Source organism: Anomaloglossus baeobatrachus, assembly GCF_048569485.1.
Source record: "Anomaloglossus baeobatrachus isolate aAnoBae1 chromosome 5 unlocalized genomic scaffold, aAnoBae1.hap1 SUPER_5_unloc_27, whole genome shotgun sequence".
Lineage (NCBI taxonomy): Eukaryota > Metazoa > Chordata > Amphibia > Anura > Aromobatidae > Anomaloglossus > Anomaloglossus baeobatrachus.
In genome coordinates this window covers 1,005,676-1,032,026 of record NW_027441803.1, presented here as the reverse complement: position 1 = coordinate 1,032,026, position 26,351 = coordinate 1,005,676, and the positions used below count along the sequence as shown (strand labels likewise).

The 26,351-nt window shown below is 49.1% G+C and overlaps 1 protein-coding gene across 1 annotated transcript in view; it reads right to left on the bottom strand.

Annotated features, from left to right (window-relative positions):
• Positions 1 to 23,058, bottom strand: part of LOC142259111 (uncharacterized) — a 44,768-nt gene extending 21,710 nt beyond the window's left edge. The window contains 7 exon segments of the mRNA XM_075331623.1: positions 3,579 to 3,643; positions 13,517 to 13,788; positions 13,790 to 15,120; positions 22,052 to 22,142; positions 22,340 to 22,437; positions 22,521 to 22,644; positions 22,727 to 23,058. Coding sequence (XP_075187738.1) covers positions 3,579 to 3,643; positions 13,517 to 13,788; positions 13,790 to 15,120; positions 22,052 to 22,142; positions 22,340 to 22,437; positions 22,521 to 22,644; positions 22,727 to 22,981 — 2,236 coding nt within the window. The 5' untranslated portion in view covers positions 22,982 to 23,058.
• Between the last annotated feature and the right edge of the window lie 3,293 nt (positions 23,059 to 26,351).

Below are 26,351 nucleotides of genomic sequence, written 5' to 3'. Positions count from 1 at the left end.
GATATATAATACCCTGCACCTACCTCCACCTGCAGAGCCGCACACTAGATATATAATACCCTGCACCTACCTCCACCTGCAGAGCCGCACACTAGATATATAATACCCTGCACCTACCTCCACCTGCAGAGCCGCACACTAGATATATGGCTGCTCTGTGCTTACAGGACCTGTGATGATGTCACATGGAGGGGAGGAGTCAGGGGTCACATGATCAGCTCCTCAGTGTATGCAGGACTCTGCTGTGCTGGTTGTCATGGTGCTGGATGAGGGGAAGTTTATGTGTGGGGTCAGGAGGGGTTTACAGTGTGGATGTAGCAGAGCCGTGTGTGTACGAGGTGTACGGAGCGGAGCCGTGTGTGTACGAGGTGTACGGAGCGGAGCAGTGTGTGTACGAGGTGTACGGAGTGGAGCCGTGTGTGTACGGAACGGAGCCGTGTGTGTACGAGGTGTACGGAGCAGAGCCGTGTGTGTGCGAGGTGTACGGAGCAGAGCCGTGTGTGTGCGAGGTGTATGGAGCGGAGCCGTGTGTGTACGGAACGGAGCCGTGTGTGTACGAGGTGTATGGAGCGGAGCCGTGTGTGTACGAGGTGTATGGAGCGGAGCCGTGTGTGTACGGAACGGAGCCGTGTGTGTACGAGGTGTACGGAGCAGAGACGTGTGTGTGCGAGGTGTACGGAGCAGAGCCGTGTGTGTACGAGGTGTACGGAGCGGAGCCGTGTGTGTACGAGGTGTACGGAGCGGAGCCGTGTGTGTACGGAACGGAGCCGTGTGTGTACGAGGTGTACGGAGCAGAGCCGTGTGTGTGCGAGGTGTACGGAGCAGAGCCGTGTGTGTGCGAGGTGTATGGAGCGGAGCCGTGTGTGTACGGAACGGAGCCGTGTGTGTACGAGGTGTATGGAGCGGAGCCGTGTGTGTACGAGGTGTATGGAGCGGAGCCGTGTGTGTACGGAACGGAGCCGTGTGTGTACGAGGTGTACGGAGCAGAGACGTGTGTGTGCGAGGTGTACGGAGCAGAGCCGTGTGTGTGCGAGGTGTACGGAGCGGAGCCGTGTGTGTACGAGGTGTACGGAGCAGAGCCGTGTGTGTACGAGGTGTACGGAGCAGAGCCGTGTGTGTACGAGGTGTACGGAGCAGAGCCGTGTGTGTGCGAGGTGTACGGAGCAGAGCCGTGTGCGTGCGAGGTGTACGGAGCAGAGCCGTGTGCGTGCGAGGTGTACGGAGCAGAGCCGCGTGCGTGCGAGGTGTACGGAGCAGAGCCGCGTGCGTGCGAGGTGTACGGAGCAGAGCCGCGTGCGTGCGAGGTGTACGGAGCAGAGCCGCGTGCGTGCGAGGTGTACGGAGCGGAGCCGCGTGCGTGCGAGGTGTACGGAGCGGAGCCGCGTGCGTACGAGGTGTACGGAGCGGAGCCGCGTGCGTACGAGGTGTACGGAGCGGAGCCGCGTGTGTACGAGGTGTACGGAGCAGAGCCGCGTGTGTACGAGGTGTACGGAGCAGAGCCGTGTGTGTGCGAGGTGTACGGAGCAGAGCCGCGTGTGTGCGAGGTGTACGGAGCAGAGCCGCGTGTGTGCGAGGTGTACGGAGCAGAGCCGCGTGTGTGCGAGGTGTACGGAGCAGAGCCGCGTGTGTGCGAGGTGTACGGAGCAGAGCCGCGTGTGTGCGAGGTGTACGGAGCAGAGCCGCGTGTGTGCGAGGTGTACGGAGCAGAGCCGTGCGTGTACGAGGTGTACAGAGCAAAGATGTGTGTATATGAGGTGTACGGAGCGGAGCCGTGTGTGTACGAGGTGTACGGAGCAGAGTCGTGTGTGTACGAGGTGTACGGAGCAGAGCCGCGTGTGTACGAGGTGTACGGAGCGGAGCCGCGTGTGTACGAGGTGTACGGAGCGGAGCCGTGTGTGTACGAGGTGTACGGAGCAGAGCCGCGTGTGTATGAGGTGTACGGAGCGCAGCTGCGTGTGTACGAGGTGTACGGAGCGGAGCCGCGTGTGTACGAGGTGTACGGAGCAGAGCCGTGTGTGTACGAGGTGTTTACGGAGCGGAGCCGTGTGTGTACGAGGTGTATGGAGTAGAGCCGTGTGTGTACGAGGTGTACGGAGCGGAGGCGCGTGTGTACGAGGTGTACGGAGCGGAGCCGTGTGTGTACGAGGTGTACGGAGCGGAGCCGTGTGTGTACGAGGTGTATGGAGTGGAGCCGTGTGTGTACGAGGTGTACGGAGCGGAGCCGTGTGTGTACGAGGTGTATGGAGTAGAGCCGTGTGTGTACGAGGTGTACGGAGCGGAGGCGTGTGTGTACGAGGTGTACGGAGCAGAGCCGCGTGTGTACGAGGTGTACGGAGCAGAGCCGCGTGTGTACGAGGTGTACGGAGCAGAGCCGCGTGTGTACGAGGTGTACGGAGCAGAGCCGCGTGTGTACGAGGTGTTCTCATTTTTATTTGTATATATAAGTGTTGTCAGGGGCTCATAAAGTGCGGCACAGGAAGCCACAATCAGACATTGAGATAGCTGTGAAAAGATAAGGCGCAAATAGGGTCTTACCCGGTAAAACACGTGGGAGTGAATGCTGGCAGGAACACTCACCTGGTGCGGCTGTGCCAGTCACAACCCCTTTTGAGCATGTAAATCACGAGGAGATGGTGTGGGAGGCAGCGGTCCCGCGGTGAAGAGACGATTCAAAGGCAATAGAAATGCAGGTTTAAATCCGCGCCAAACCACAGGAATCCAGATGTTGTTAGTAAATCCCTTTTCTTTATTAACACAGGTCTACGCGTTTCAGGGACATATCCGTCCCCTTCCTCAGGACAATGTACAGAAAATACTATCAATACTATCAGATAGTATTCTCTGTACATTGTCCTGAGGAAGGGGACGGATATGTCCCTGAAACGCGTAGACCTGTGAAAATAAAGAAAAAGGGATTTACTAACAACATCTGGACTCCTGTGGTTTGGCGCGGTATATTAACCTGCTTTCTATTGCTCTTTGAATCGTCACAATCAGACATTAGCAGAGGGGTTGGAAGATCGGGGACGAGGAGCAGAAGAAGCCGCAGCAGGAGACGTCCTGGAGACCACAGACAGTCGCTGTGCACAGACAAACTAACATGACTGCAGTATTGTAGAGGCTTCACCTAGTACCTCAATTTACCTCCCCTTCGGGGTTCACATCCACCCCATACCTGGATGCCCTTCCACAAACGACAGACAATCATTTTGGATTAATTATGGCCAAATCGGCCTTTATTATAACAAACATACAATAAATCAACATGAAAAGTGAGGAGGTTCTTGGAGCTCCAAAGCCTGGCGGAAGCCATAAATACTTGAAACCATCCAGCATTACCCCCAGCCGCGACCACAAGCTCGGGGGCACCACTATTGCTGGAAAATTACCAACATCACCGACTCCCAGGGACTCCACCCTGAAGAGCCCCCCAATCCACCAGGCAATAAACCTCTCAAGCCCCAACCTCACCAGCCTGCCCTTATTGTCTGATTCGATCTTTGGCATCTGGATCCCAACAATCCCGACTGAATGCCAGGAATTCCCCCCGCACTGGCACAAATGTCTGGTCCACTTACCAAAGATGGTGACCAGTTCCCCAATCCTCATGGCCCCAAAAAAGGCCCATGAAAAGCCAACAACCCTTCTCAAAACGTGAAAATACACCAAATGTAGCCCGGAGGTCATGGCCCCAAAAGAGGCCCATGAAAAAGCCAAATCCAACAACCCTTCTCAAACCGTGAAAATACATCAAAATGTGGCCCGGAGGTAATCTCCTTTAGGTCCTTGAATGCAACTGGCCTATGTATATCCGTTTAAGTCAGCCCCTCCTGCAACCTTTTAAGGCCTGACACACCAGGAGATCTTTCATGATGTCTGCCGCACCAAACTTATCTCTGAAAACGCCACCCATACCCAACATAATAACTTGATGGACCAACCAGCCCTACCGCGCAACCCCATTTACCAACACAGTGACACTCACACTAAATCCTCTTGGGATATTGACTCCACAAATTGTCGCTGCCAGGCGACCCACCCTTCCCCGCTGCATTATAGGGTGAACTACGGCCCAATCACAAAGGAACCGAACTAAACAATGAGCCCTGTGTTCAGAACCCAGCTCAACACTCCACTATCCCATGGCAGCCTCGGACTCCGCCCAGGCACCAAAGACCGAAAATTATCCCACTGCTAGTGCGCGAGTGAATCCGTGATGGAGACCTCCAACCTCAGAAACCTGAATACCCCTACCCAGAAAATGAAGTCAAAACACCCAAGATGAGATGTCGCATAAACCGAACCATGGGTGATGATGCCACCATCAGTTTAATTGATGACCATGACTGCCCACATATTGTTGTCATGGAAATGTATCCCGATTACTAAACTATCACCCCGAATTGTCTGTGCCCCAATTATGGGAAAAAGTTGGGCAACCTAACTTTCTTGGTGAATCAATTCCCCACAACAATCCAGCCAAACATCTGCTCACCAATTGCCCCTAATATACGAGCCAAAGCCAATACGGCTCACCACATCCGTAAAAGCTCGCGGTCAAAACGTTTCAATCACCTCCCTCAATAACAAAGACCGCCCATTGCACATCTCCAGAAAACTTTCCAACACCTGCATAACCACTTTTTTTTTTTTTTTGTAAATCTACGCTCTAAGCGCACAGTATCAATCGTGATCCCTAAGAAGCTAATGCCAGTTGAGCAACCTTCTATTTTTCTTGTGCGCCAAAAGAACCGCCCCATCAACCGGCTGGCTACCCACTCCATGGATGCCAGAAATAACTAACGAAACGTGTGGCCCAGGAGGTCCAATGAACACAAGTTGTCAGGGTAGTGGATCACCCACAAAATCCACCAGCTGGTTACATACTACCATTCCAAAAAAGACAAGATGCTTCAGACTGAGCGCACAGGACCTGAATATCCCATGGGCAAAAAACCTATCCTAAAATAAACACTGACACAAAAACAACCGAACGACCACAGACTGTCAGGGTGGGCCGGTCCATCCTGGCTAACAAATGGACCCTGTACCATAGCATTTATCGCAGTCCAAAACACGTCAACCACTGTATGCACCACAGTGTAAAGAGCAGGGTTAATACCGCCATAACCAAAACACCCCTTAGGAAATGGCGAATCATACTGATCCAAATTATTCAAGTTCCTTTCTTTTTTTTTTTTAATTTTACTTTTTGCTCCCCCCCCCGGCAGCGAATGACCAAATCGCCGAAACAAAGTGTGTGTGTGTGTGTGTGTGTGTGTGGGGGGGGGGGGGGGGGTAAAAGAAAGGACCTGCCATGCGTCCCCCGAAAACTGCCTTTTGACTAACCCTACGCCACACCACCAGGGGGCGTTAAAAGCCAGACTCCAAATTCTAAATAGAACAGAACTATAAGTGGCGGAGAAGGAATCCTAAACAACCCCAGCAAAAACTGTTCTCTAACAACACCACCTGTTCCTAGTCCAAGCACTTAGGTTATGGACCATCTCTTGAGCCCTCGCCAGGCTCACCCCCTGTAAAGCATCCCCACCTGACTATGACTCCCCCCTCTTAACAAAGACCAGGATGCCCAGTGCGATGAATCGACTTACCCAGCACACTGGTGCTGAAACTAACAACTACCCCGAACTTGCATAGAACTGCCAGCACTCTTCTGCCTTGAAGCCAGCTCCAAGTGCGCCCCCTGCTGACTGCAGACCTCCTTTATATTAAGTTTTATATACAGTATATACCCAACACAAACCTCTCCCATGGAAGGAGGGAGAAAATCTCGACATATTCCTTCCAAAATTATCCCTTCCCATGCCAGGGTACCCCAGCAGTCCTTCAAAACACACATACGCCACGCCATTTTCACCCTGTCATCCAGAATATGATCCCCCTCATTATCCTCCGCTGTCTGCAACCACACCAAGAGTGCACTACCGTGTGATCCCCCATGTTCAGACTGAACAACCCCTTTTTTCAGTCATCCTCGGGTTCCCAAACTGGGACGGGCGACCCCTGTAAACTGCAAAAATTACAGATAGGGACCCCAGGCTGCGAACCCCAATGGGGATGGCGCCGCCACTACATGCAAAGTGCCATAGAACCAACAGCGCTATAAAAACGAATATATATTACATATTATTATAAACGAAGAAAAAACAAAAAGCCAGCACCAAATGTGCACTACAGCACTAAACATTCCAAACTGTACTTATTATAAAAATTTTGAGATTTTTGGCAAAAAGTTGAAATTTCTTGAGCTGCCTCGCCACGTCACGGCAAATCTCATTTGAGGCAGTCCTACACTAAAATATTTTTATAAAAATGTGCCATACGGCCTCACATATGAATAGTAGAACTGCTCTCAGCAGCACTCACCTGGTCTATTTCAATCCCGTACCCATGACTGAGTCATGGCTGTGGGCGGGACAGGTCCAAGCAAATGCTGCATGAAGTAAATAGCCTGTGGACAAAGCCTGATGACTTAATGTGAACAGTCACCAACCGCCAAAATCTAGACAGATGGAATACATCCCAAATTGGGGTGCATAGCAAGGTGGAGGTCAACCACCGACCAATTCAATGAAGAAAAAACAAAAAGCCAGCACCAAATGTGCACTACAGCACTAAAAATTCCAAACTTGTACTTATTATAAAAATTTTGAGAGTTTTGGCAAAAAATTACAATTTCTTGAGCTGCTTCGCCACGTCACGGCAAATCTCATTTGAGGCAGTCCTACACTAAAATATTTTTATAAAATGTGCCATACGGCCTCACATATGAATATTATTATAAACCCCTATTGGTCTGCTTCAATTTTTCTCATAAATCCCGTACTCCCCCGCATCCCCCATACTCCGCCCACACGATACATCAACAACTCGACTGACATCCACCCCCAGTAAACAAAACTATGCTGTATTAGAAAGGGACAAGACACATGTGACGCCCTGGGCAAGCCAGGGGTCACAGGTCATGACACCACCACACCCTACACCCCGGATAGGTACACCAAAGCTAAACCAAAAATCCTTGTTGCCTTCCTCCAGGGGCTGATGTCCACACCAGGGGGTGGGCCAGGCGGTTGGCTCCGCCCACCGAGGAGTTCACAGCCCTGGAGGCGGGAAAACCAGGCAGTTGAGAACAGATCAGAGAGAGTTGAAGAGTTAGGAGTGAAGTGGTAGAGGAGCAAGAGAGAGGAGAGAAAGTGACAGTTGAAAGCCTGAAGTTGGTCCGGGTGTGTGCCCCGGACTGAGACAGCAAGGTTGGCAGACGGTGGTGACCGTCTGCAGGAGAGGCTGATCGGAGGTTGCCGAAAGGACCGTGGGCGGGTGGTGGCCCGGCGGTACCGGAACGGTATACGAAGAGAAGCCAGCACCATTGGATCTCGGCAAGGCTAGGAGTCGCCGTGAATTTGCCAAATCCGTCAGTGAAGGGGACCTCTGGGTCTCCCAACAACTAAGTCCCAATTGAAGGCAACAGTCCAACCGTTGGAGAGAGACACCGCCACCGCCAAGGCACCAGTTTCTCAGGGCCAGCACCTGCGGGCAAAAGAGGGGCTCCTCCGGCCCATATCCAAGTCGGGGAGCGGGTAACCGGTGGGAATCCATCGCTACCAACAATTACACTAGGTACAGGGACAGAGACCGTCACCGCCAACTACCGGGGAAAAGCAACAGCAGCCGTCCATGGGAACCGTCTTTCCAGCCGTGTGTTTTACCGAGAACTGTGTCAACGTCTCAGGCTGAGTGAGTACCACCGTGCCGTGCGGCACAGCGCTGCCCCCCGCGACCCTGCACCTCACCAGGCCCTGCACCTGGCCTGTCATCCCTCATCCTCCACCCCCATCACTGGGCCCCGGGACAACCAACCCCTACCCACGGAGGGGAGAACTAACAACTCTGCTGCTCCCTGTCACCGCTCCCGGGATCCCTATACAGAGCAGCGGTGGTGTCCACACAATCACCACAACCGTGGGTGGCGTCACGGACAACAATAAATCCCCAAAACCAATTCCCCTTTTCACTCACGGGCGAGGAGCGCCGCTCGAGTCCCCGGGATCCGGCCCATCGCTCGAGCCACCGAGCAGCAGAGGCCGCAGCCGCAGCGGCAGCCGGACCCAAGCAGTGGGAGAGCTCAGCGTCCCCTCCTCCGCCCGCGACACACACATAAAGCCCTACTTACCAGGGTGCGCCGGCACGAAGCACCGACCAGCTGCCATTCCAGAATCCAGGTGACCCGTCTCCAACCGACACGGCATCTCATCCTCTGCGTCGCCCACCGGGGAGCCCTGACCCGCTGAGACCCAGCTCGACTAGGGAGCTGACAGCTCGGTGGGCAGCGTCCCGGAATCCGAATCCCAGGAAACCACGGCCAGCGTGTATCCGCCTTGTCTCCCCAGCATCGCAAGGTCCCGCAGGTGATGGGTCTCTCGTAGCCAAGCAGCCCCACCGACTGGAGCATCGCCGGGTGGAACTGCCGCCATCTTATTGTTGCCTTTTTCTCTGGTGCTAGAAGCTGGAAGAGGCCCGGTCCCATGACCGACTGCTGGCCCCGCCCACTTCGCAGGTCCCAGCCGCCTCTATGGATTCCTCCCACACCGAGGCCTGCGAACAGGTGCAGAGGGAACAGGCCATGATGAGGAGGGTCCCCGTAGGGGCTCCTGCAGCGCCACCGGGGCCCGGAGCGACGTCAGGGGAGAGGCACTCTGGCAGCCTGGCCCTGCGTGATGGCCGGGCAGGGGTAGAAGCAGGATCAGCCCCTGCCGGCAGTCCTCTCACAATCTCTTGCAGCCGTGCCTGGATCTCTGCTCCATCAGACCTGCTGGCAGCTCCTCTCGCTGTCCCTGAAGATCCTCCAGCGCAGACATCCTCCGATCCAGGTGATGAGAGAAGGTGAGGACGGGCACAGGTACCTTCAGCAGTGGTGGCTACGTGCCGATTGCAGGCCACCACTTTTACCTCACCCTATATACATTCCTACAAATCTCCTGACCACACCTCCCTAAACTACCTCCCCTTAAAGTATCAAACCCCAGCACAGCCCAGCTTGCTCTGCTTTTAACCTCTTGCTTGTCCTCCAAAGCTGAGTCATGGGTCAATGTGCCCATGACTGTGCTTAGGGCTCCGTTCTTCCTTTAAACACCCACTCCTCACATTGTCAGCACCACACAGGACACGCGGTCTGCACACACTGCACCAGAGGCACAGGGTAGGTAACTCGGCTGGGTGATCAGGAGTCACTGTATGCTCTGCATGCTCATTTATCCCTTTCACTTTTAGCCTGCCAGTTTCCTGGATTTTGACAGCCAGATTCCCTGGACCCTTTAATAAGCTAATCCCTAGACGCTTCTGGTATTTTCAATTAACTGATGTTGATACAACTGTCCCTTTATCTCTTATGTCACGGGCGGGGAGGGCGCTGCGCTCACCACACTTGGGTCCGGAGCTGCTGCTGCTGCTCGGTAGCTCGAGCAGTGGGCCGGATCCAGGGACTCGAGCGGCGCTTCTCGCCCGTGAGTGAAAGGGGGTAATGTGGTTTGGGGGATTTGGTCCGTGATGCAACCCACGGTTTGTGGTGAGGTTGGGGCACCACCGCTGCTATTGACGGGGATCCCGGGAGCGATGGCAGGGAGCAGCTGGGATGTTTCTCTCCCCTCCGTGGGTAGGGGGATTGGTGGTCCCGGGGCCCGGTGAGGTGACGGGGAGGCAGGGTCGGGCAAGGTGCAGGGTTGCTTGGACTGCGCAGCGCGGTGCCGGATGGCACGGGTGTACTCACTCAGCCACAAATGGTTGCAAAGTCTCTGGTAAAACAAACGGCTGGATGGACGGGTCCCGCAGCCGGCTGCTGTGGTTTCTCCTGGATGGTTGGTGATGGCTGCCTTTCCCTGCACCTTTTGTGTGTCTTCGGTCCCGATGGCTTCCCACCGGTAACCCGCTCCCCAGCGTGTATATGGGCCGGAGGAGCCCTTTTGCCCGCAGGCTCTGGCCCTGGGAACTCTAGCTGTGGCGGTAGCTGTATTTCCCTTGTGCTGGTTGGCCGGTTGCCTTCAATCGGGTCTTGGCTGTTTGGAAACCCCTGGGGTTCCGGTCACTAACGGATTTGACCTGCTTAACGGCGACTCCAAGCCTGGTCGGGGTCCGCAGGCCCTGCTGGTTTGTGCTGGCTTCACTTCGCTCCCCGGTTCGGTACCGGCGAGCCACCGACCGTCGCCGATCCTACGGTTCCGCGTTGATCTGCCTCTCCTGCAGACGGCCACCAACGTCTGCCAACCTTGCTATCGGTGCCCGGGCCACGTACCCGGACACAGTCAGTTTTCTCCTCTACTACCACTTCTCCTAACTTCACTCACTGAACTCTAAACTCCACTGACTTCCTTTTCCCGCCTCCAGGACTGTGAACTCCTCAGTGGGTGGGGCCAACCACCTGGCTCCACCCCACCTGGCATGGACATCAGCCCCTGGAGGGAGGCAACAAGGATTTTGTGTCTGACTGATGTGCCTATCTCGGAGTGGGGGGTGTTGTGTTGTAGTACCTGTGACGACCTGGCTAGTCCAGGGCGCCACACTTGTATAGCCCACTTTTCATCCCTTCTCTCACCATTTTCTCACCCTTAGACTTTCCATTTATTCCTGGACCTTACAGCGCCCCCTTCTGGCTCTGAGTTCTGGTAAATCACCTCTCAGGTAAATCTCCCTTGTATTTCATATCCCAGACCCTACTACACCCTGAGTTATACCCATGACTTGATATGTATTTCCCCTTTCATATATGGAGGATCCCCCGACCTCTCTATGAACCACGACCCGTATACTATATACAGTGCCATATCGTGCTAGATCTTTTACGTCACTGGAGGTAAATAATCCCCATTACAGTCTATGTCCCTGGAATCTTCCTCCTAATTACAACTCTTGTATACATGACTCTTTTTCTATATATATATCTCTTTATATAGGTCTCATTTCTACAGCCTCTAGACAACCTACCTTTCCGTGTGCGGTCTCCTACTATAACACACAGGGACTCGTGTTCAGACCATATGTGCGGATATCATTTGAACCTTCCCTGACTAATAGGTATCTTCCACACAGTATTCAAGACATATCATTATGTACTTCATTTTCATGTCATCTACTGTAACATTTTCCCTATAGTACTGTGTGATGACACTACCACTTCCCTACAAGTGCAGTTCCTTCATGTCACAGCTTATACGCTGTTCGTGATTACGCATACTCTTTGTGGTACGTTCATACGGCATCTACTTTTCTAAGACTGTATCCTGCGATACCCCACAGGCTTATTTTTCTATCCCTTTCCACAGCAGGTGTTAAGCACATATATACATTCTGCTTGCTGATCTCCAGTGATTCCTGTCCATTCTAGGTGAGCTCTCCTGCCTCTGACGCCTCACCTATTAGTTACACCGCGTACCACCTTCATCACGTATTTATCCCATATACACCCATAATACGCGGTATATTTCCTTTTTACATGTCTAGATTTACTCCCTCTTGATATTCTTGATGTTGTGATCCTTTGATTCTCTGCTGTTCCCTCCTCAGGATTCACTTATGCATTTCGTACTGTATTATGGTATTATGTCAACATTATCCGTATATTCATATTGATGGATTTCCTTTTGTTTTGTTTTATTGTATATAACACTACATCCAGTCTGTCTGACCTGAGGAAGGCTCTTGGCCGAAACGTTGTTCCTGGCGGACCTTTTGTTTTGTACAGCACCTCTTCACTTTTTCACATTGAATAAAAGAAAAGGATTTGAAATCAACTTTCTTGTGTCCATCTTTTTCTCTTTGGGAAACATACAGTGTGCCGGAGTTATTCCTTTCTGTATTGACGCTTTTCTCCTGAGCACCTGTGCAAGGTGATGCAAGGTCTTTCTCTCTTTTTTTATACACATATACACACATAGGCTGCAGCCCCCCCATGTTACACACAGCCTGTACACATATACACACATAGGCTGCAGCCCCCCCATGTTACACACAGCCTGTACACACACACACACACACACACACACGCACTGCAGCACCCTAATATTAGACACTGCCTGTACACATATACACACACACACAGGTTGCAGCACCCCCATGTTACACACAGCCTGTACACCCACATACACAGGCTGCAGCACCCCCATGTTACACACACCCTGTACACACACACACACAGGCTGCAGCACCATGTTACACACAGCCTGTACACACACACACACACACACACGCTGCAGCACCCTAATATTACACACTGCCTTTACACATATACACACACACACAGGCTGCAGCACCCCCATGTTACACACAGCCTGTACACACACACACACAGGCTGCAGCACCCCCATGTTACACACAGCCTGTACACACACACACACACAGGCTGCAGCACCCCCATGTTACACACAGCCTGTACACCCACATACACAGGCTGCAGCACCCCCATGTTACACACACCCTGTACACACACACACACACACAGGCTGCAGCACCATGTTACACACAGCCTGTACACACACACACACGCTGCAGCACCCTAATATTACACACAGCCTTTACACATATACACACACACAGGCTGCAGCACCCCCATGTTACACACAGCCTGTACACACACACACACAGGCTGCAGCACCCCCATGTTACACACAGCCTGTACACACACACACACACAGGCTGCAGCACCCCCATGTTACACACAGCCTGTACACACACACACACACACACACACACACAGGCTGCAGCACCATGTTACACACAGCCTGTACACACACACACACACACACATTACCTCATCTTGCATTTCCAGATGGTGCAGACCAGGAGAGGAGACACTGGGATCTGCACGGAGGCTGCAGAAGTTCCAGTCACTTTCCCTGTCATGAGATCAGGCACATGATTAGTCAGCTGACATGGAAGTTCCTGAATTTACAGGTCCTTCACCTTCTCAGCTCCTGCAGCCTCCATTGTGGTCCGGTACGTTTCCTGTCCTGCTCTGCAGAGCATGAAGAGAGGTGGCAGCTCTCTATTAGCGGCCCGGGCCCTCCTCATTGCCCTAATGGTGGCCCCTGCCCTTGGGGCCCGGTGAGCAGATGAATGAAACGGGAGGGGCCCGGGCTGTCATCGGGGCTCCTCTCCTGGCTTCTGCTGACCGGGCCCACTACAGGAGTCACAGTAGTAATACCCTGATAGCAGCCCTGCTTCTCCATATAGTGATTATATAAATATATAACAATGTGAAATGTTCAGTGCACATGGAATATTGCTTTTTATTGGATTTTTAGAAAACAGACATCTATTAGTAACTGAATATATTTTGACTCTAATGTAACTTCTAACATGCTTTCCTTTTCATGTACTTACTTGCCTTTACTTTGACTGTCTCTTTTGTGTTTTCTTGTCCTGCTTGCCAAATATATGGTTTCTCCCCATGTGAATTTTTCTTAGTGGTCAACAAATTATAATTTTCAAGTAAAACATTTCTCACCTTCTAGGTATGATAATGGCCCTTGTGAGTTTTGTGATATTTAAAAAGAAGTCATTAGTTTGTAAAATATTTCCCTCATTCTGAACATGGCAAGGATTTCTCCCCTGTGTGAATTCTGTGGTGTTTACCAAGTTGCGATTTTTGGGTAAAACATTTCCCACATTCTGAACATGAAAAAGGCTTCTCCCCTGTGTGAGTTCTCTGGTGTCTAACAAGATCTGATTTCTGGTTAAAACATTTCCCACATTCTGAACATGAATATGGCTTCTCCCCTGTGTGAGTTCTCTGGTGTGTAACAAATTGTGATTCATCTGCAAAACATTTCCCACATTCTAAACATGAAAAAGGCTTCTCCCCTGTGTGAGTTCTCTGGTGTGTAACAAGAAGTGATTTTCGGTTAAAACATTTCCCACATTCTGAACATGAATATGGCTTCTCCCCTGTGTGAGTTCTCTGGTGTGTAACAAAGTGTGATTCATGTGCAAAACATTTCCCACATTCTAAACATAAAAAAGGCTTCTCCCCTGTGTGAGTTCTCTGGTGTGTAACAAGATGTGATTTTTGGTTAAAACATTTCCCACATTCTGAACATGAAAATGACTTCTCCCCTGTATGAGTACTTTGATGTGTAAGAAGATTTGTTTTCCGGTTAAAACATTTTCCACATTCTGAACATGAAAATGACTTTTCCCCTGTATGAGTACTTTGATGTGTAAGAAGATTTGTTTTCCGGTTAAAACATTTTCCACATTCTGAACATGAATATGACTTCTCCCTAGTATGAATTATCTCATGGTTAACAAGACTTATTTTCTGGCTAAAACTTTTCCCGCATTCTGAACATGAAAAAGGCTTCTCACCTGTGTGAGTTCTGTGATGTGTAATAAGACTTGATTTGGTGTTAAAATATTTCCCACATTCTGAACATGAAAATGACTTCTCCCCCATATGAGTTCTTTGATGTGTAACAAGATTTGATTCATTGATAAAAAATGTCCCACATTGTGAACATGAAAATTGTTTCTCCCCTGTATGAGTTCTTTGATGTATAACAAGATTTGATTTCCGGGTAAAACATTTCACACATTCTGAACATGAAAATGGCTTCTCCCCTGTATGAGTTCTTTGATGTCTAACAAGATCTGATTTCTGGTTAAAACATTTCCCACATTCGGAACATGAATATGGATTCTCCCGTGTGTGAGTTCTCTGATGTTTTAGAAGGTTTGATTTCTGAGTAAAATATTTCTTACATTTGGAACAAGAAAATGTCTTCTCCTCTGTGTGAATTGTTTGATGTTTAACAAATGATGTTTCAAGGGGAAAACTATTTCCATTCTTTAATTGTGAAATTGGCTTCTTTCCTTTAAGAGCAGTTAGTTTCCTACTGCCTTTTTTGTGACTTTTATTTATTTTAGTAGTCTGGAAAGATTCAGAAGAGAGGACCCGTTTCATAGGTTCAGATGATAGATCTTTGCTGTGAAAGGAAGATGGGATATCTGGAAAAATGGCATTCACTTTAGTTGAATCCTGTGTGATCTCAAGGTCATCTGACTTATAAATTGAAGATGTCAGTCGTCCCACTGGTCTCATGGTACAGTCATCTGTTAAGAATAAAACCTGTTATTTTTTTCATAAAATATGCTTGTTGCAACAGCACTACCAAATCAGATAAATATTAATCAAATAGCATCATAAAATTTTAATCTTTATTAATATAGAAATTTTAAAAGGAAGAAAATTCTTTCTTCGCTTGGATTTACGTAAACTCAATAAGCGGTCAGGGTTCCCAAACTATTTAGCTGGACCAGCATATAGCAATAATGCCCTATAGATTACCTCTGGCACTATACTGGCCCATAGATGGGGGCCTCTGCAACAGCCACATATAGTCATACAAAGAAACACAAGAAAAAAAAAAAAAACCAGAAAACAATACTATTACATTTGCTATCAAGTACTGGATAGTGGTCCTAGGTAAAAAAAAAAAAACACAGCAAAAGCAACAGAATAGACCTAAATAAATATATACATTTTCCACAGGGTGCTGACAGCGGTCAAACACACGGGACAGTATATAATACAATACAAGGACTAGGACAGATCTCACCGCGCCCTATTAGGTCAGGGTATACAGAGTCTTCCACCAGGAAATTGGGTCCAGGGCCTTTCTCCAAATGTAGCTGTCCCTAAGACCTCCTGGAGAAAATAAAAGAGCTGTCTGGTACCCCAAGCTCCCGACCTAACAACGACGGTCCACAGCTAGATCTGTAATGCTGGACCCCTACATTGACCCTATCAGCGTCCCGACGCATTTCGTCTTAAACGACTCTTCAGGGGACATAATGCTTACTGTAGATGAGGTTCTTATACCCAGCTATCATCTGCTCATAGTATTAGAGAGCCTGACGTCTCTCAAATGGGGTCTTTTATAAATGTTAACATTACATCTAGTCCAATCATGCCCGTTTTATCTCACCTGGTATCAATTCCATTAAAAATTGCAATCGCCTCGCCATTAGCTCCCTTCACTTCCTGGATTGCACGGCGTGCGTTCCATTAGGAAACACGCCCACAGTATCCACCATAACGGTGATTACCTTATCATTTAGTCACTTCATTTCCTGCATTGCTCGGTGTGTGTTCCGTTCAGAAACACACCCACAGCATCCGGACGTTGGGGAGCGGAGGAGGGAACTCCTCCTCATTTCCTGACAGGCAATACATGCGCTCCATTCCAAGCCTCGTTCTCAGCGGCCGGAAGTCCAGCATAATTTGAGCACAATGTGGCCATTTCACTTAGGGGTACTCATGTTTGTTGCCAGCACTTTTGACAGTAATGGCAATTTACATTGTTACACAAGCTGCACACTGACACTGTACATTACATGTAAGTGTCAGATCTTCAGTGTTGTCCCATGAAAATATATTATTTACAAAAACATGAGAGGTGTACTAACTTTTGTGATATACTGTATCTGCAATTTTCACTCTCCAACATCCACTGCGTGCTAATTCCTGGAAAGTGCCTGTCAGTCAAAATAGTCACTACTAGGGCTGAGAGGATCCGGACTGTAAAAGTCCGGATCCGCGCGGTTTCAACACTCTGAGTGCCGGACCCAGGCCCGGAGTTCTGGGTGCACGATCCAGATTCGGCAAGTAAAGTAAAAATAAAAGAAGAAATAAGTGAGAGTTTCATACTTATCGAGACTCGGTTTAATGGCGGCACACTGCTTCCGGGTCGCGCATTCACTTATTGTACTGTGCATTGCATACACACATCTTTACGTGTTTTCCACGCCCACCGGACATCCTCTCATCTGTGATTGGTTCCAGGTTGACGTGCCCCTACAGCCTGTAACAGTCTCTGCTGCAGTCATCGCTCATTGCGGCTCAGTAATAGGCTACACTCAGAGCTGGCAGTCTTCTCTACGGCTGCTAGCTGTGAGATGTAACAGAGCTGGATGTGTCGTCATCGAACCATGTGTGGATTACGCAGGAGCTGCAGGATGTTTGGGCTTAATAAAGTGGTGCGTTTTGTACTTTATGCCAAATAAAGGATTTTTCTCTGTCTTGTTTATTTACATTCATTTACAGGTTTGTGATGCTGGTAACTCATAGGCGCCCGTGCCATCACAACCTAGGGCTTACTAGCAGCTGTGCGCTGCTGTTAACCTCCTATTACCCCGATTGGCACCGCATCACACCACCAGAAAGGGCCGGTAATGTACCGGGATTGTCACATATAACATATGCGGCAATACCGGGCTGCTGCGGGCTGAGCATACCAGCCTCCAGCCGGCATTAATATGGCTGGGGATGGAAATTAAGGGGGACTGCACGTCTTTTTTTTTTTTTTTTAAATTATTTATTTTAAAAAAAAAAGCCGAAGTCACACTTGCGAGAGATACACTGCTTTCCCTGCCCACTGGCTGTCCTGGCACCTGTGATTGGTCGCGGTTAGTTGACACGCTGCCACTCAGGATGGGGGCATGTCTAACAGAAACCAATTACACGCGCCGATGGGTGGGTAAAGTAGTGAATATTGAATTGTTGGCTCCGGAAGGGAAAAACATGACCCGGAAGGAGTTTGCCGCCATGACAGCGACTCTGAGTATGCCACGCTCGCTCCTACAGTGCTGGCCAAAAGTATTGGCACCCCTGCAATTCTGTCAGATAATACTCAGTTTCTTCTTGAAAATGATTGCAATCATAAATTCTTTGGTATTATTATCTTCATTTAATTTGTCTTCAATGAAAAAAATAAAAAAAATCGTCATAAAGCCAAATTGGATATAATTCAACACCAAAGATAACAAGGGGGTGGACAAAAGTATTGGCACTGTTTGAAAAAATCATGTGATGCTTCTCTAATTTGTGTAATTAACAGCACCTGTAACTTACCTGTGGCACCTAACAGGTGTTGGCAATAACTAAATCACACTTGTAGCCAGTTGACATGGATTAAAGTTGACTGAACCTCGGTCCTGTGTCCTTGTGTGTACCACATTGAGCATGGAGAAAAGAAAGAAGACCAAAGAACTGTCTGAGGACTTGAGTATCCAAATTGTGAGGAAACATGAGCAATCTCAAGGCTAAAAGTCCATCTCCAAAGACCTGAAAGTTCCTGTGTCTACGGTGCGCAGTGTCAAGACGTTTAAAGCCCATGGCACTGTGGCTAACCTCCCTAGATGTGGAAGGAAAAGAAAAATTGACGAGAGATTTCCACGCCAGATTGTGCGGATGGTGGATAAAGAACCTCGACTAACATCCAAACAAGTTCACACTGCCCTGCAGTCCGAGGGTACAACAGTGTCAACCCATACTATCCGTCAGCGTCTGAATGAAAAGGGACTGTATGGTAGGATACCCAGGAAGACCCCACTTCTTACCCTGAGACATAAAAAAGCCAGGATGGAGTTTGCCAAAACTTACCTGAGAAAGCCTAAAACGTTTTGGAAGAATGTTCTCTGGTCAGATGAGACAAAAGTAGAGCTTTTTGGGAAAAGCCATCAACATAGAGTTTACAGGAAAAAAAAGAGGCATTCAAAGAAAATAACCTCCTTCCTTCCGCATATCCTACGGAAGCCGCAGTGACGCCGGTAGGAGATGTTCCTCGCTGCTGCGGCTTCACACACAGCGATGTGTGCTGCCGCAGGAACGAGGAACAACATCGGACCGTCGCGTCAGCGTAATCATGGATTACGCCGACACTGCACCGATGATACGTTTACGACGCTTTTGCGCTCGTTAATCGTATCATCGAGCCTTTACACACTACGACGTCGCATGCGATGCCGGAAGTACGTCATTTTCAATTTGACCCCACCGACATCGCACCTGCGATGTCGTAGTGTGCAAAGCCCGCCTTAGGCTAAGGGTGCCAATACTTTTGTCTGGCCCATTTTTGGAGTTTTGTGTGAAATGAGCAATGATTTGATTTTTGTTTCATTCTCTTTTGTGTTTTTTCATTGCAAGCAAAAGAAATGAAGATAATAATACCAAAGAATTTGTGATTGCAATCATTTTCAAGAAGAAACTGAGTATTATCTGACAGAATTGCAGGGGTGCCAATACTTTGGGCCAGCACTGTACCTACCTATCCCCTCCACAAACATTTTTAATCTCCGAATTCTGGTCCCCATTGACTTTTATGGGCACTGGATTCTGGAGCGGATCGGACTCTTTTTAAAATCTGGCTGTGATCCGCCGGTCCCGGTTTTTGGTGGGTTCGATCAACTCTAATCACTACAACTATGGAGAAATTCACTGAGGGCTATAATTTCCAAAATGGAGTTACTTTACGACACTTTCTTCTGCTCTGGTTTTCTGCTGTTCTGGGCTTGTGCAAATGGTGTGCCAGATCTCCTCTGGGATCTGCTCTAGCGACATCAGCTTCTGTCACCAGGCACGGCCTTATTCATTCTGCCGGTGGAGCTGGTGATGGAGATGTCAGAACCTGACGCTACAGGTGGTGCAGGCTCTGTCTAGTCCCTAAGATTAGGGTGGCTGGGATGTGTAGTACAATCCAGTCTGGCAGTGTGTGCAGTCCAGCTGAGGTAATCTGCTCTCTGCATCAGCCAATTGGAAAGCACCACACCCTACTAGAGCTGGAAGTATATTGCTGGAAGCTGCCAGATACAGCCTTGCTCTCCTCTGGTTCAGTCCTGTGTGTTCACATGCTCCGTTTACTGTTCTCTTCCCGATCTGTTTGCTGACTACTCTTACATCTTCTGATTTTCTATTTTCTCTGCCTCCTGGTTCTGACCCGACTACCTGACTATTCTTCTTGCCATCTCGCACTCAAGCAGCAGCTAACTCTGTGGCCCCAGACTAGGGGTCCCTGTGTAAGTCCAGATCCATGAATAGTGGTTAAAGGGTGATGTTCAAAGTAGTCACTAGGATCTGAAAAGCCGAATAGACAGTAAAGCGCTGTGGAATATGTTGGCGCTATAGAAATAAAAATTAGTATATTATTATATAGTCCAAGTCTGTTCATGGTTGCCATGTCTTGAGCTGCCAGGTGACCACAAACACTCCCATCGTAACTTTCTACCTGTAAACTAGTTTTTGACTGCAAAATCTGTGTTCCAAAAACTAAATCGACTCTTTCCTTTCTGATCTCGGCCATGTGCCCAGACAGTACTGTACAGCCGAATATCGGCTATTGTCAGATTCAGGAGAAATTGGAAAATAATTAGTAAGTTCCATTTGTTTCCTGTTACCCTTTGTGAAAATGAAAAAATTATGATCAAACCAAAATTATATTGAAAAATCCACATTGCTTTTTTGCATTCCACTTTGTGTTAATTCCTGAATGTGGTGTTTGATACTATGAAGAGAGCAATTTTCTAAAATCTAGATCACTGAAAGTAATTTTAAAAGTGAATTGTTATCCAAAAAACAGGAATTACACCTACTGGTAATTGTATTTCCAGGAGTCCATCATGACAGCACACAAAGTGCGTTCTGGAGTGGAAGGCACGCACTGCACATCACCATAAGCACAGTCGCGGCCATCATAGCAAGACACCAACAGCCCTTATGCGAAGGAAGCGGCTGGCGCCAGGAGCATTGTCCCGCTCTACTGGGGCAGGGTTAGGACTTCCCTGGAAGAGGTGTAGGCCTCGGACCACTTTACAGGAGGAAGGAGAAAGGTGAACCCCCCGATCCTCCCGAGTCTGCCTCCAGGTAGGTGCCTCACACTGCTGCACTACCTCCTGTGTCGCTCCTGTTATAGGGACAGGAAAAATACTGAGAGGGTGAGGGTGGGAGAGGCTTTTAACCTCTCGTGTGTTTCCTGTCCCTATAGAGGATATGAGGAGCAACCTCCTATGGTGCGGTCATGAGAAACAACCTGGAAAATAAGTTTTGTTGATTTATTTGAACATATAAACACTTGTTTCTAAACTTTTAAGCCTTCTAGCAGCTAAAAAATAAAAAGGATGTTGGAAAAATTAAAGGGAATGTTTGAAAAATGCTGCCGCCCTAAAGAAGGAATAAGGTAAATGTTATTTATTAACTATTTTGTGTGGTTTCTATCTTAAGAGCATAAAACTTTAAAGTTTGAAAATTACAACCTAAAATTGCCAGAAACATAAAGTACAATGTGTCACAGAACAAATATCTCAGAATCATTGGAATCAGAAGAAGGTTCCAAAGTGATCACCTCGTTAGGAACAGAAAAACTGGGTGCGGGAGGTGGGGAGATCATATTGTTTTGTGAGCTAACTACTGTAGTGAATAATACATTAATAATACATAATATTGTCTGGTATAGACAATAATGAATCTACTGAAATGATCAAACTCATCCGTCTTCATCAGTAAAATAATTAGTAACGAGCGGTGACACATCTCTGGGTGATTAGAGGATGTGGCTCCGTGCCTCTTATCTATATATTAGAGCCATCAACCATGCACAGCTGAGGGATAGATCACGGCAGACGGGGAATGGTCTTTTTTTTGCAGTTTATTGCAGTTTTGTTGAAGTTAGTCGGTTTTAAAGAAAATTGAAAAGTCAAAATAAAGGGAAACTATTGTAGAGAAATTCACACTTGGATCTCACTGGACATTTAATGTTGTCCATCATAAAAGCAAAGTTTGATCAAAAAGACTGGACCTGGTGTTGTAGGGGCCAAATTATCACATTCAGCAGCTCAAAATACAGAGAAGGTAGATTCATCTTATATGATGGCAGGATTCTAGGAAGGAAACAGCATCATCACCCTCCGATATTTCCTACAGGCCATCATAATATTCTACAAGTGATTTTCTAACTTGTCCGCATTCTACTTACACTGTCGTTTAGATTTCTAGTTTACAGATCTGGGCAGCTGTGAATACACAACCCCTAACTCCAACAGAAGGACCTCCAATGCCCAAAGTAATGGGGACAGATTCAGCGCATCAGCTTAGAGGTAGAATGGGGACCACTTGATTGTGATATGGCCGAATTACACCACCGATAAAGCAGCCACAGCCGGTGACTGAGAAGAATCTGTGACTTCTCTGCATTTAGTGGTCACTACTCACCTGGGCGGTTATCTGTAGGAATCTCCTCTTTACTCCGCTCATCACCCCTCACATATGTCTCTGTAGTATTAATATGGGGCAGAACTTCCCCCTGAAACAAATATTGTAAAAGTCACAGTCAGATGGAGAAGTCCCATCTATGATCAGCTCTAATCCTGCCATCTCCACCGCTCTCATTACACAAGTATAACACATATAATACTGGAGGATAAAACAAGACTGAGCACAAGACCTTCACAGCCGTCTACACATCATAGGGAGATTTCATGGCTCCTTCTCTCCATCTACCTGATGATCCTGAGGAACATCGGGATCTTCTTGTTTACAGTCCTGTGGGAGAAGAGGACGGGGACATCTCTCTGGTGTTGTCCTCTTACTGGATAGAGCTGGAGGAGACACATACAGGGACTGAATTCATTCCTTACATACAGATAATTATAGGCCGTGTGTATTTAGTCCTGTCTATTACCTGGTGATGTGAGGGGCTGGGGAACCTCCATCATGACGTCCTTGTACAGATCTTTGTGTCCTTCTAAATACTCCCACTCCTCCATGGAGAAATAGACGGTGACGTCCTGACACCTTATAGGAACCTGTCACATACAATGATACCGTCACCACCCGATCCCTTCATAGCGTTACTGTATAATGTCCCAGCATTCCCAGCAGTGTCACCTCTCCAGTCAGCAGCTCAATCATCTTGTAGGTGAGTTCTAGGATCTTCTGGTCATTGATGTCCTCATGTATCGGGGGGTGAGGTGGAGGCCCCGTGATTGGGCTCAGGGGTCTTCCCCATCCCTCAGACACAGGGGCCTGACAGCGCTCACTAGAGGTCTTCTTCACTACTGTGTAATCCTGGTTATGGAGAGACACAGTAATAAATCTCACTCCAGACATTTCCAGAGTCCTCACCTCTCCAGTTCTGTCCATCTGTTATTCCCATAGATAAGAATGATGTAATGTGACGTCATCAGAATCTCTCACCTCTCCAGTAAGCCGGAAGAGGATCTCTAGGGTGAGGTGTAATATCCTCTCCGCCATCTTGTCCCTGTCCATATCCATCCTTCACGGGGCAATCAGGAGAATTCTCTTCTATAGAAGATCTCCACTGAGAGGATCCGATATTGTAGGGACCTGAATGGAGAGAAGATGACGATGTAACATCATAAAGAATCCGCTGTAATAATACAATTACTGGAGAGAATAAGGGGAAACATAATGAGAACATTCTGGGGGAGCATTATACTGTGTGGGGGCAGAAAGGGGCCGAGGAGCGAGGGCAGAAAGGGGCCGAGGAGCGAGGGCAGAAAGGGGCCGAGGAGCGAGGGCAGAAAGGGGCCGAGGACTGAGGGCAGACGGGTTTCCTCACTTCCGGCCTCTCATAGTTGGGGCGTTTGTATCTATCAGAGGAAAAGGAACAAAAACCTCATGATTCATAGAAATCAGCGAAAGAAGAACTCCAAGAAAGTGTCAGAGCTGAAGTGGTTAATGCCGCCTGCCCCAGTAATGGGGAATCTCCACACACCTCCACCTGCAGAGCCGCACACTAGATATATAATACCCTGCACCTACCTCCACCTGCAGAGCCGCACACTAGATATATAATACCCTGCACCTACCTCCACCTGCAGAGCCGCGCACTAGATATATAATACCCTGCACCTACCTCCACCTGCAGAGCCGCACACTAGATATATAATAACCTGCACCTACCTCCACCTGCAGAGCCGCACACTAGATATATAATACCCTGCACCTACCTCCACCTGCAGAGCCGCACACTAGATATATAATACCCTGCACCTACCTCCACCTGCAGAGCCGCACACTAGATATATAATAACCTGCACCTACCTCCTCCTGCAGAGCCGCACACTAGATATATAATACCCTGCACCTACCTCCACCTGCAGAGCCGCACACTAGATATATAATACCCTGCACCTACCTCCACCTGCAGAGCCGCACACTAGATATATAATACCCTGCACCTACCTCCACCTGCAGAGCCGCACACTAGATATATAATACCCTGCACCTACCTCCACCTGCAGAGCCGCACACTAGATATATAATACCCTGCACCTGCCTCCACCTGCAGAGCCGCACACTAGATATATAATACCCTGCACCTACCTCCACCTGCAGAGCCGCACACTAGATATATAATACCCTGCACCTACCTCCACCTGCAGAGCCGCACACTAGATATATAATACCCTGCACCTACCTCCTCCTGCAGAGCCGCACACTAGATATATAACACCCTGCACCTACCTCCACCTGCAGAGCCGCACACTAGATATATAATACCCTGCACCTACCTCCACCTGCAGAGCCGCACACTAGATATATAATACCCTGCACCTACCTGCACCTGCAGAGCCGCACACTAGATATATAATACCCTGCACCTACCTCCTCCTGCAGAGCCGCACACTAGATATATAATACCCTGCACCTACCTCCACCTGCAGAGCCGCACACTAGATATATAATACCCTGCACCTACCTCCACCTGCAGAGCCGCACACTAGATATATAATACCCTGCACCTACCTCCACCTGCAGAGCCGCACACTAGATATATAATACCCTGCACCTACCTCCACCTGCAGAGCCGCACACTAGATATATAATACCCTGCACCTACCTCCACCTGCAGAGCCGCACACTAGATATATAATACCCTGCACCTACCTCCACCTGCAGAGCCGCACACTAGATATATAATACCCTGCACCTACCTCCACCTGCAGAGCCGCACACTAGATATATAATACCCTGCACCTACCTCCACCTGCAGAGCCGCACACTGGATATATAATACCCTGCACCTACCTCCTCCTGCAGAGCCGCACACTAGATATATAATACCCTGCACCTACCTCCACCTGCAGAGCCGCACACTAGATATATAATACCCTGCACCTACCTCCTCCTGCAGAGCCGCACACTAGATATATAATACCCTGCACCTACCTCCACCTGCAGAGCCGCACACTAGATATATAATACCCTGCACCTACCTCCACCTGCAGAGCCGCACACTAGATATATAATACCCTGCACCTACCTCCACCTGCAGAGCCGCACACTAGATATATAATACCCTGCACCTACCTCCTCCTGCAGAGCCGCACACTAGATATATAATACCCTGCACCTACCTCCACCTGCAGAGCCGCACACTAGATATATAATACCCTGCACCTACCTCCACCTGCAGAGCCGCACACTAGATATATAACACCCTGCACCTACCTCCACCTGCAGAGCCGCACACTAGATATATAATACCCTGCACCTACCTCCACCTGCAGAGCCGCACACTAGATATATAATACCCTGCACCTACCTCCACCTGCAGAGCCGCACACTAGATATATAATACCCTGCACCTACCTCCTCCTGCAGAGCCGCACACTAGATATATAATACCCTGCACCTACCTCCACCTGCAGAGCCGCACACTAGATATATAATACCCTGCACCTACCTCCTCCTGCAGAGCCGCACACTAGATATATAATACCCTGCACCTACCTCCACCTGCAGAGCCGCACACTAGATATATAATACCCTGCACCTACCTCCACCTGCAGAGCCGCACACTAGATATATGGCTGCTCTGTGCTTACAGGACCTGTGATGATGTCACATGGAGGGGAGGAGTCAGGGTCACATGATCAGCTCCTCAGTGTATGCAGGACTCTGCTGTGCTGGTTGTCATGGTGCTGGATGAGGGGAAGTTTATGTGTGGGGTCAGGAGGGGTTTACAGTGTGGATGTAGCAGAGCCGTGTGTGTACGAGGTGTACGGAGCAGAGCCGTGTGTGTACGAGGTGTACGGAGCAGAGCCGCGTATGTACGAGGTGTGCAGAGCAGAGCCGTGTGTGTACGAGATGTACGGAGCGGAGCCGTGCGTGTTAGAGGTGTACGGAGCGGAGCCGTGTGTGTATGAGGTGTACGGAGCGGAGCCGTGTGTGTATGAGGTGTACGGAGCAGAGCCGTGTGTGTACGAGGTGTACGGAGCGGAGCCATGTGTGTGTACGAGGTGTACGGAGCGGAGCCGCGTGTGTACGAGGTGTACGGAGCGGTGCCGTGTGTGTACGAGGTGTACGGAACAGAGCCGCGTATGTACGAGGTGTGCAGAGCAGAGCCGTGTGTGTACGAGATGTACGGAGCGGAGCCGTGCGTGTATGAGGTGTACGGAGCGGAGCCGTGCGTGTTTGAGGTGTACAGAGCGGAGCCATGTGTGTGTACGAGGTGTACGGAGCGGAGCCGTGTGTGTACGAGGTG